Genomic DNA, 9,874 nt, shown 5'->3' on the forward strand with positions numbered 1-9,874 from the left:
GTGTATAGTGGTGCACTTACGCTCGTACACCCTCGTGTCTCGTGATCTTCAAGGCACAGTCCAGCGTACTCTTATACTTATGAGCCTCCAGACCCTTAGAGAGAGAAAGACACGGGGTTATTCACTTAAACAGGGGTGGAGTTACGCCATACATGTATTTCAAACACATTTAATCCTTTCAGATGTACACAAGTGCCCATAGCGGTACCCTATCCTGTACCTGCATCCTGGTCTTGATGACATCTAGGGGGGTGTTCCCAAACACGCTGGCTGCTCCTGCGATGGCTCCAAACGTTCCCGTCACCACAGGGTTAATAGCCTTATTGGGGTTATCCCCTGGGGAGAGGAGACACGGACAGAATGCTCTTTAACACTCACCAAAGTTGGATATACACAGTACACTTATCAAAGAGAGTACCTTTTTACAGGTGACCACTAGAGGTCAGCATTGTCTGTGTGGTGTAGACAGGCATCCAGGGCCGGTATTCATAAACGTGTCAGAGGCTGACACTCCCGTACCTTTGTACCAGTTCCTGAGGGAGGTCATGACATAGAAGCGGATGGCCTGGTTGGAGCCCTGCTTCAGGACGGTGGCCGTCAGGCCCTGGTACGTCCCCCTAATACCTGGGGGACAGTAGCAGACAGCAGCAGTTAGCAGCAGTTAGCATCACGGATGTAGTAGCAGCATTATGCACTACCCTCTTTAAAGAGTGACTGAACGCGCCAATTCTGCATGGGTTTTTCTGTTGCTCATTAAGAAAAATACGTTTTCAGTCTCGGGGGTGTTGGTTCAATGTGGTAGTTACTGATGTTTGTCCCCCATGAGACATAGGTACAAAGCCAGTATCACTTCCTCAAATTTGTCAGAATTCATTTAAGATTGCTCAATAAATCTGTAATTCATTTTGACATTTTTGAGGCACTTTTAGTCGCACAATTTGACATCTAGCTAATGCGTTTGGTGCAGTATTTCTCAAGTTCAAAAATGTGTGATGTGTTTTCTTATATAAACAAAGTCGTCTCCACTGTGCTGCTGGGCAGGTCTGTGTGTTCTGCCGTTCTATTGAATACACCGCAATCACCACAGCTGTTTATCCCATGGTTGTGGGCAAGTGGGCATTGTCAAAATCAAAACCCAACCCTCAAGTACACTGAGTATACAAACATTAGGAACACCTGCTCTTTCCATGACATAGACTGACCAGGTGAATCCAGGTGAAAACTATGATCCCTTATTGCTGACACTTGTTAAATCCACTTCAATCGGAGTAGATGAAGGGGAAGAGACGTGTTAAAGAAGGATTTTTAAGCCTTGAGACCATTGAGACATGGAGTGTGTATGTGTGCCATTCAGAGGGTGAATGGGCAAGACAAAAAATGTAAGTGCCTATGAACAGGGTATGGTAGTAGGTGCCAGGGGCACTGGTTTGAGTGTGTCAAGAACTGCGACGCTGCTGGGTTTTTCACGTTCAACAGTTTCCCGTGTGTATCAATAATGGTCCACCACCCAAAGGACATCCAGCAACTTTACACAACTGTGGGAAGCATTGGAGTCAACAGGGGCCAGCAACCCTGTGGAACGCTTTCGACACCTTGTATTGTCAATGCCTAGATGAATTGAGGCTGTTCTGGGGGAAAAAGGTGGTGCGGCTCAATATTAAGATGTTCCTAATGTTTTGTATACACAGTGTAAGTCATGACGAACTCTTGCACACAAATCTCACAAATCTGTTTTGGATGATACTGATTTGATTTAGACATTACAGACAAAAGTCTTGACAATTACATACATATAAAAACAACATGTAGGGTGTGTACGTCTATCAGTTACACATATACACCACCATTCAAATGTTTGGGGTCACTTAGAAATGTCCTTGTTTTTGAAAGAAAAGCACATTTCTGGTCCTTTAAAATAACATCAAATTGATCAGAAATACAGTGTAGATATTGTTAATGTTGTAAATGACTATTGTAGCTGGAAACGGCTGATTTTTAATGGAATATCTACATAGGCGTACAGAGGTCCATTATCAGCAACCAACACTCCTGTGTTCCAATGGTACGTTGTGTTAGCTAATCCAAATTTACCATTTTAAAAGGCTAATTGATCATTAGAAAACCCTTTTGCAATTATGTTAGCACAGCTGAAAACTGTTGTTCTGATTAAAGAAGCAATAAAACTGGCCACCTTTAGACTGGTTCAGTATTTAGAGCATCAGCATTTGTGGGTTTGATTACAGGCTCAAAATGGCCAGAAACAAAATACTTTCTTCTGAAACTCGTTAGTCTATTCTTGTTCTGAGAAATGAAAGCTATTCCATAGAAAGAGGAGTGGGAGTGCCTGTCCAATAAAAGATTAAGATGGGCAAAAGAACACAGACACTGGACAGAGGAACTCTGCCTAGAAGGCCAGCATCCCAAAGTTGCCTCTTCACTGTTGACATTGAGACTGGTGTTTTGCAGGTACTATTTAATCAGCTGCCAGTTGAGGACTTGTGAGGCGTCTGTTTCTCAAACTAGACACTAATGTACTTGTCCTCTTGCTCAGTTGTGCAACGGGGCCTCCCACTCCTCTTTCTATTCTGGTTAGAACCAGTTTGTGCTGTTCTGTAAAGGGAGTAGTACACAGCGTTGTACAAGATCTTCAGTTTCTTGGCAATTTCTCACATGGAATAGCCTTCATTTCTCAGAACAAGAATAGACTGACGAGTATCAGAAGAAAGTTCTTTGTTTCTGGCCATTTTGCGCCTGTAATCGAACCCACAAATGCTGATGCTCCAGATACTCAACTAGTCTAAAGAAGGCCAGTTTTATTGCTTCTTTAATCAGAACAACAGTTTTCAGCTGTGCTAACTTAATTTCAAAAGGGTTTTCTAATGATCAATTAGTCTTTTAAAATGATAAACTTGGATTAGTTAACACAACGTTCCATTGGAACACAGGAGTGATGGTTGCTGATAATGAGCCTCAGCCGTTTCCAGCTACAATAGTCATTTACAACATTAACAATGTCTACACTGTATTTCTGATCAATTTGATGTTATTTTAATGGACCAAAAATTGGCTTTTCTTTCAAAAACAAGGACATTTCTAAGTAACCCCAAACTTTTGAACGGTAGTGTATGTCAGTTCATACACACAATAAGTAGGTCACATGGGGAGAGGCGTTGTGCCGTGAGGTGTTGCTTTATTTGTTTTTTGGAACCAGGTTTGCTGTTCACTTGCGCTATATAAGATGGAAGAGGGTTCCATGCACTCATAGCTAGGTATAATACTGTACGTTTCCTTGAATTTGTTCTGGACCTGGGGACTGTGAAAAGACCCCTGGTGGCATGTCTGGTGGGGTAAGTGTGTGTGTCAGTGCTGTGTATACGTTGACTAGGTAAAAATTAGGAATTTCCAACACGTGGATGTTTCTTATAAAAACAAGAAGTGACGCAGTCAGTCTTTCCTCAACTCTTAGCCAACAGAGACTGGCATGCATAGTAATAATATTAGCCCTCTGATTACAATGAAGAGCAAGACGTGCCGCTCTGTTCTGGGCCAGTTGCAGCTTAACTAGGTCTTTCTTTGCAGCACTTGACCATATGAACAAAACGAACCTACTTGCACTTTTTTGTCAATTTTGGTACTGGAAATGTTTCTGACTAAAATCGATGTCACATAAGCCGTTTTCAATGAGAGAAGTTGATTCTCAAGTTTCGTTCATCTTTAAACAATAAATGTCAGTGTGAATCTCAAATGACACCCTATTCCCTAGTGCACTACTTTTGGCCAGAGCCCTATGGGGGCTATATAGGCAATAAGGTGTCATTTGGGACATATACATGGCCTTTGTTGATCGTTCAAGGTTAGGGTGGTAGGATCAGATTACCTCCCTAAACCCTAGCCTTAAATCAGTGTCTAGTCTAGGGCAACTTCCACCTCCTCCTTCCTTACCTTGGGTTCTGATGATCTCCCTGACTCCATGGTAGAAGCCTCTGTATTTGGGGTTCGCTGAAGACTGGTCGTGGATGAATTTAACCTTGAGAGAGAACACAGGGACAGCTTGATCACCAAACATACACAGATACATGCACGCATGCACGCGTGCACACATGCATGCATGCACACACACACACACACACACACACACACACACACACACACACACACACACACACACACACACACACACACACACACACACACACACACACACACACACACACACACACACACACAGTATTATTAAGAAACCCAACTGTGCTCCAGGAAAAAGAGCATTATCATGTCTTTTTCTTTATTGTATTATTAGTTTGACAGAGCACTGAGAGCAGACAGACAGCCTTGAGGGATGTTTTTGTCTGTCTGAACTTTTATTCAGAGAATATTATTGAAGGCTCGGGTCAACCCTCATTCAGCTGTTGGAGTAGATTTGTAACAAATAGTGACTGATTTGGGATGAGGTCTCCCTATTCACATCTAAAAAATGATCAGCTAGACAGCTGACTCCTTACCAGTGAGTAGGGGGTATCAGTGACACCAAATCTGAGAGGAGGGGAGTGGGGGGATAAAGACAAGAGAGAGGAGAGGGGGGGAGAGAGAGAGAGAGAGAGAGAGAGGAGAGGTGGGTATGGAGGAGAAGAGGAGGAGAGACAGGAAAAGGACAGGGGCTATTGAGGAGAGACTGGAAGAGGAGACTGGGCTATAGAGGAGAGGTGGAGAGAGATTGGAAGAGGAGAGGGAGCTATAAAGGAGGCTATAGAGATGCTCTGTCTCAGACGTACCTTGACAGTCTCCATGGGACAGACTATGACTACAGCCTCCATGACTCCAGCACCAAGCCCACATAACAGACCCCTGGTGCTGTTCAACTTCCCTGCCTCGTCACGGGCATGGTTACTGAGATACTCAAACACACCAAACCTGAGATGGGGGAGGAGGGGAGGAGAGAGAGAGAGAGGAAGATGGAGAGAGATAACATGTTACAGCCCAGTCGATTAGTTCAATCAATGTTGTTCTCATGAGTGAGAGTCATTGATAACAAGCAGAGTTGTTGTTGCTCAGGTTTGAGAGTGGTACAGTGATATCAGGAAGAGGAGTTAGGCTTGATTCTAGACTTGAGTTTGAATATTGTCTAAAACAGTGGTCAACAACGGGTCGATCACGATCGACTTGTTAATCTCCAAGGCATTTCTAGTCGATCGCCAAAGATTTCTGTAAAAAACCCAACGATAAAGCCTTGTGTTTCTATTTTTTTATCAGTCTATTTTTGTATTAGTTATTGGTAGGTGCGGCCAATTCAACTGCTGTGCGCGCCGGGTAGGCAAACTGTTGCCATTTCATGTGTCTGAAGGTACAAACTCTGCCTTCCCGGTGGGCCTGGAGAGGAAATGAAGTGCACTATGCTACCGCTGGCCAATCAGATTGCTCAGATGACCGAGTCTGCAGTAACGTAGCAGGCATAAAAGAAAGCTACAGCAAAATTGATACTGTGAGATTTCAAAACGTTTAAAACCATGACTAGAGAGAGACTGTCAACGAATACAGCAAAGAGCTGCAGTTTTTATGTGTGAGTTCATGTTTAAGTTGTTACTCAGCACTGTCAACACTTTGTATTCAACACTTTTATAGGCCATAAAATGCGCGTTCTTCCTATTTCCACTCAGCGCTACAACAAGCAGTGCGCCAGTAATGAATGAGTAGGAAAGTGTATCTATAGGCTTGAGTTGTTGTTATTATTAGCGGCTTGGGTCTTTTTTAATCATGGGATATTTCACTTTCTCTGTTCACAGGAGTAACAACATGAATTTGTGGTGCGACTCGAGTTCGCCATCAGCTGGAAGACGGTGTCCCTTTTTGGTCAGTGTCAAGGGAGGAAAGGGAGAGCGGAGGGATGTTGAGAGACGGACCCTCAGTCTGCTGCTCTCTCCCTCCCTCCGCTGAGACTGTCCATCAGGTACAGGCACCATCAGCCCAGTAAAATAAGAAGCACATTATTTAAATGTGATAATGTATTGGGCCTATAGCCTACTGCACAAACCTCATTGCTACAGTACTGTTTGTAATGTGTTATTGTTGCATAGGTTTACGTTTTTTAAGTGATGTGAGCGGTAGATCTCGGCATGAATTTTGACTCAGAAAGTGATCTTGACTCAGAAAATGTTGGTGACCACTGGTCTAAAATCTAATCCTAGAATTTCATAGAATATCAGACTAGAACCTTCAATCTAGAAAGTTTTAGAATCATAATTAGAATCTCATTAAACTCTCAATAGAATCTCCCTTTATCCTGGCTCCTTGTTACCTAGGTGACAGTAAAACACATAGACTGATACTGTATAACTGTGAAGATGAGAAGGGTCAGAGTTGCTGATATCTCTGGATGAGATATGGAAACAACAAAGAGTCTTCAAAGAGTTCTAACTCCACTGGACACCTTAGAGGAAGCCAGGTTGGGTTTAATCAGCTAAACTACTGATGAGCAGAATTTCACACCAGCTTCCTCTCTGAGCTGCTTATAAATCTTAGTAGAAGTCTTTGCCCAGTCCCATCACTAGTCACTTTAAACAATGCCACTTTATATAATATTTTCATACCCTACATTACTCATCTCATATGTATATACTGTACTCTATACCATCAACTGCATCTTGCCTATCCCGTTCGGCCATCGCTCATCCATATATTTATATGTACATATTCTTATTCATTCCTTTACACTTGTGTGTAAAAGGTCGTTGTGAAATTGTTAGATTACCGCATGGTCGGAACTAGAAGCACAAGCATTTCGCTACACTCGCATTAACATCTGCTAACCATGTGTATGTGAGCAATGAAATTGGATTTGATTTGAAGCAAGAGGCAAACGACTTTGTTCGATGCCCAGGTGACGTGAAACAAACTGCTGATGATGCAGAATGTTTTACTACCCAGCAGGTAAGGCACATCCTTGTTTAAAGATGTAGCCATAAAGTCTGGTGACTCAGCAAGCAACGGATGCCCAGCAACTGCTACCAGGAACATGAGCTTAGCGTTCTGTCTCTCCCCAGGAGTGTGTGTATGTGTGTGTTAAGCTTCACTGTAATCAGTTAGGAGATGCTGTGCCAGGGAGTCCTTCACTGGGAAGGTTATTTATAACAAGAATGGAGGAAGAGAGGAGGAGAGGGTAAGGAGTAGGAGAGGGTAAGGAGTAGGAGAGGGTAAGGAGTAGGAGAGGGAAAGACACTTTGCCACTTAGTGTTGATTAAAGGTTTGTTTTCTTGTAACCTGGTAAAAAAAAGACTGATATTTTATTGTGTTAATTTATTGTGTTACTATTTTCTTGTTATCTATTTGTTAATTTTCATACTTTTTAACTGCATTGTTGGGAAAGAGCTCGTAAGTTAGCATTTCAAGGTAAAGTCTACACTTGTTGTATTCGCCGCATGTGACAAATTAACATGGCAAGATCAGGCAGGTTTCACGAGGTTCGGTTTCTTGTGCCTCTGCCTTCTCGGTTTCTTGTGCCTCTGCCTTCTCACCTGAGAGTTTCTGGTCTGACCGATGTCTTCTTGTCTGTCTCGGACGTTGACGATCTGTCTCCATCTCTGGGTGTGTCTCGCTGTTCTATTTCTTCATCTCTTCTCCCTCTCTACCCCTCCTTTTGTTCTCACTCTCTTTCGCTCTCTTTTATTTGCCTCATATTTTTTTGTTCATTAAAATGCAGCATCTGTATCTCTGTCTCTACTCAAGAATCATGTTAGTTTGTTTGAGTGATAGCCACTTCACAACTCACATACTCTGTCGTGCAGGAACACACAGACGCGGAATGGCAAACAAAAGGCAATGATGCCTTTATAGATTGAAAGTAGTTTCGAAACAGGTCTCTCTCTCTCTCATCCACCTTAATTGGACTGCAAGGAAGTGGCAGTATAGTTTTTTTCACTATACTATACCTTACATCACCCCATTAAAATTACTTCAATGTGCTAAGGCTAAACTACCTCCTCTCTTTAGCCAATTCAAAGTGACAGAATTGTTTTAATCATCCCAACATGATGGATAACAACTGGGCTGGCAGCCAAAGTCCAGGATGAGTCAGAGGCACCTTGGTCGTCACAGAGACCATGGAACATCTCCTAAACCCCATTAGGGCTCTATCTGCAAAGTCAGTTGCCCCTTGCCAAGAGATGAGGGGAGGAGGGAGGTATATGGGAAAGAAATGATGAGGGAAAAAGGAAAGGGGTGGATGAGAAGGCAGGTGGAGTTAAATGGGAGGTCAGTCTCTCCACTAAAGCCAGGTGTCTTTCTGGACTCACCCTCACCACTCTCTTATCTCCTTCACTCCCCGTCCCTCCCCCCACTGCGCCACACTGTACATAACAGGCAATCAGCTAATGGGATGGGGGAGATGGTGGGAAAGGGGAGAAAATGATGGATTGGTAGGGGGAGGGGGACAGAGGGAATGGGAGAAGTGGGGAGAAGAAAAGCACTCCCTTCTTTTTTCATAACCCAATTATGTAAAGCATACACACTCTCACACACACACACACACACACACACACACACACACACACACACACACACACACACACACACACACACACACACAGCTGTCAGACTAGACAGATGATGTGGCCTACTCTTGTTGCCCTGTCCATCTCTATTCATTGTTTCCCTACTGAACCCTTCCCCTAGGCTGACTGACTGACACACACACACACACACACACACACACACACACACACACACCAACAGGTTTTCCTCTCTGTATCTCCACTGATACATGAATTGGCAGCTCTGCTCCGCATGGCTGGGTCTGTCCACTCTAAAGACAAACTCTGCTCTGTAACACACATACACACAAACAAACACATTCAGAGAAAGAGAGATGCTAAATACCCCTGTCTGAGACTGAGGTCTCCATAGAACGGTCTATTGTGGAATAAAGCAGGTAGGTCGAATAAATATAATCTCTGGGAAAGAATAACATAATTACACACGAGACCAGCGTGACATTTCAGCTATGTATTGTGGGTAACAGACCAAAATAATTGGTGTGTGCGTGTTTAGGGCTAGATGCCATCCACATACCTGACAGCTGATTTGGGTATGGATCCGTAGAGCAGTGAGCTGAGTCCTCTGTACAGTCCTCTCACCCCGTGACCCTGTACCGTCTGCTTTACACAGTCACCTACACACGCATCAATACATGAACACACAACCAGCTATGGACACACAGAGAGTATTCAAATAAGTTCATGTTCACACATGGAGAGAAAACTCCTTGACAAACATAGCTATTTAGTATGAGGCAGAGACAGCTGTGTGCAGGGCTCATTAAAATGGTCTCAGATCCTCAGAGCTCCAGCCAAGAGAAGCCAGACTGTGTGTGTGTGTGTGTGTGTGTGTGTGTGTGTGTGTGTGTGTGTGTGTGTGTGTGTGTGTGTCATACAAACAAGTAGCGTGACAGCCTGCCAGATTCACTAATGCACCTGAGGATGATGGGTAATTTGATAATTAGATCCTAAGAGGGAAAGAGAGAGAGGGAGCGAGATAGTGAGAATAAGAAATGGAGCATGAGCAAGAGATCGAGATAGATGGCGATGAATTGATTTGGTCGACACACTGACGCCCCTGTATCTCAGAAAGGATAGATGCATCGGGGAAGAAGAGGTAGAGAGGTATGAAGGGAGATGGATAGAGAAAGTCGTTGTGTTGCGGGGTGAGAGGACACACACACACAGTCAGACACTCACCGATGCCCCTGTATTTGGGAGGGTTGGCCTTCTCGTCCAGCTGTAGCTGAGTCTTCACATACTCTGTAGGGAAGGTGATACAGATCTCTATACCCCCTGCTATACCACCTGTAGAAAACACAGAGCAGAGGTCAGATAAAGCTTTACAA

General features: G+C 43.7%; 1 protein-coding gene across 1 annotated transcript in view; it reads right to left on the bottom strand.

Moving 5' to 3' along the window:
- Positions 1-9,874, bottom strand: part of LOC115164346 (tricarboxylate transport protein B, mitochondrial-like) — a 32,294-nt gene that overhangs the window by 2,620 nt on the left and 19,800 nt on the right. The window contains exons 2-8 of the mRNA XM_029716738.1: positions 9,726-9,833; positions 9,061-9,160; positions 4,773-4,911; positions 3,943-4,027; positions 520-624; positions 221-336; positions 21-94 (exon numbers count right to left, since the gene is read on the bottom strand). Of these exons, the coding sequence (XP_029572598.1) occupies positions 21-94; positions 221-336; positions 520-624; positions 3,943-4,027; positions 4,773-4,911; positions 9,061-9,160; positions 9,726-9,833 (727 nt within the window). The remainder of the gene's footprint in view (positions 1-20; positions 95-220; positions 337-519; positions 625-3,942; positions 4,028-4,772; positions 4,912-9,060; positions 9,161-9,725; positions 9,834-9,874) is intronic.

Source organism: Salmo trutta, chromosome 27, assembly GCF_901001165.1.
Source record: "Salmo trutta chromosome 27, fSalTru1.1, whole genome shotgun sequence".
In the NCBI taxonomy this organism is placed as follows: domain Eukaryota; kingdom Metazoa; phylum Chordata; class Actinopteri; order Salmoniformes; family Salmonidae; genus Salmo; species Salmo trutta.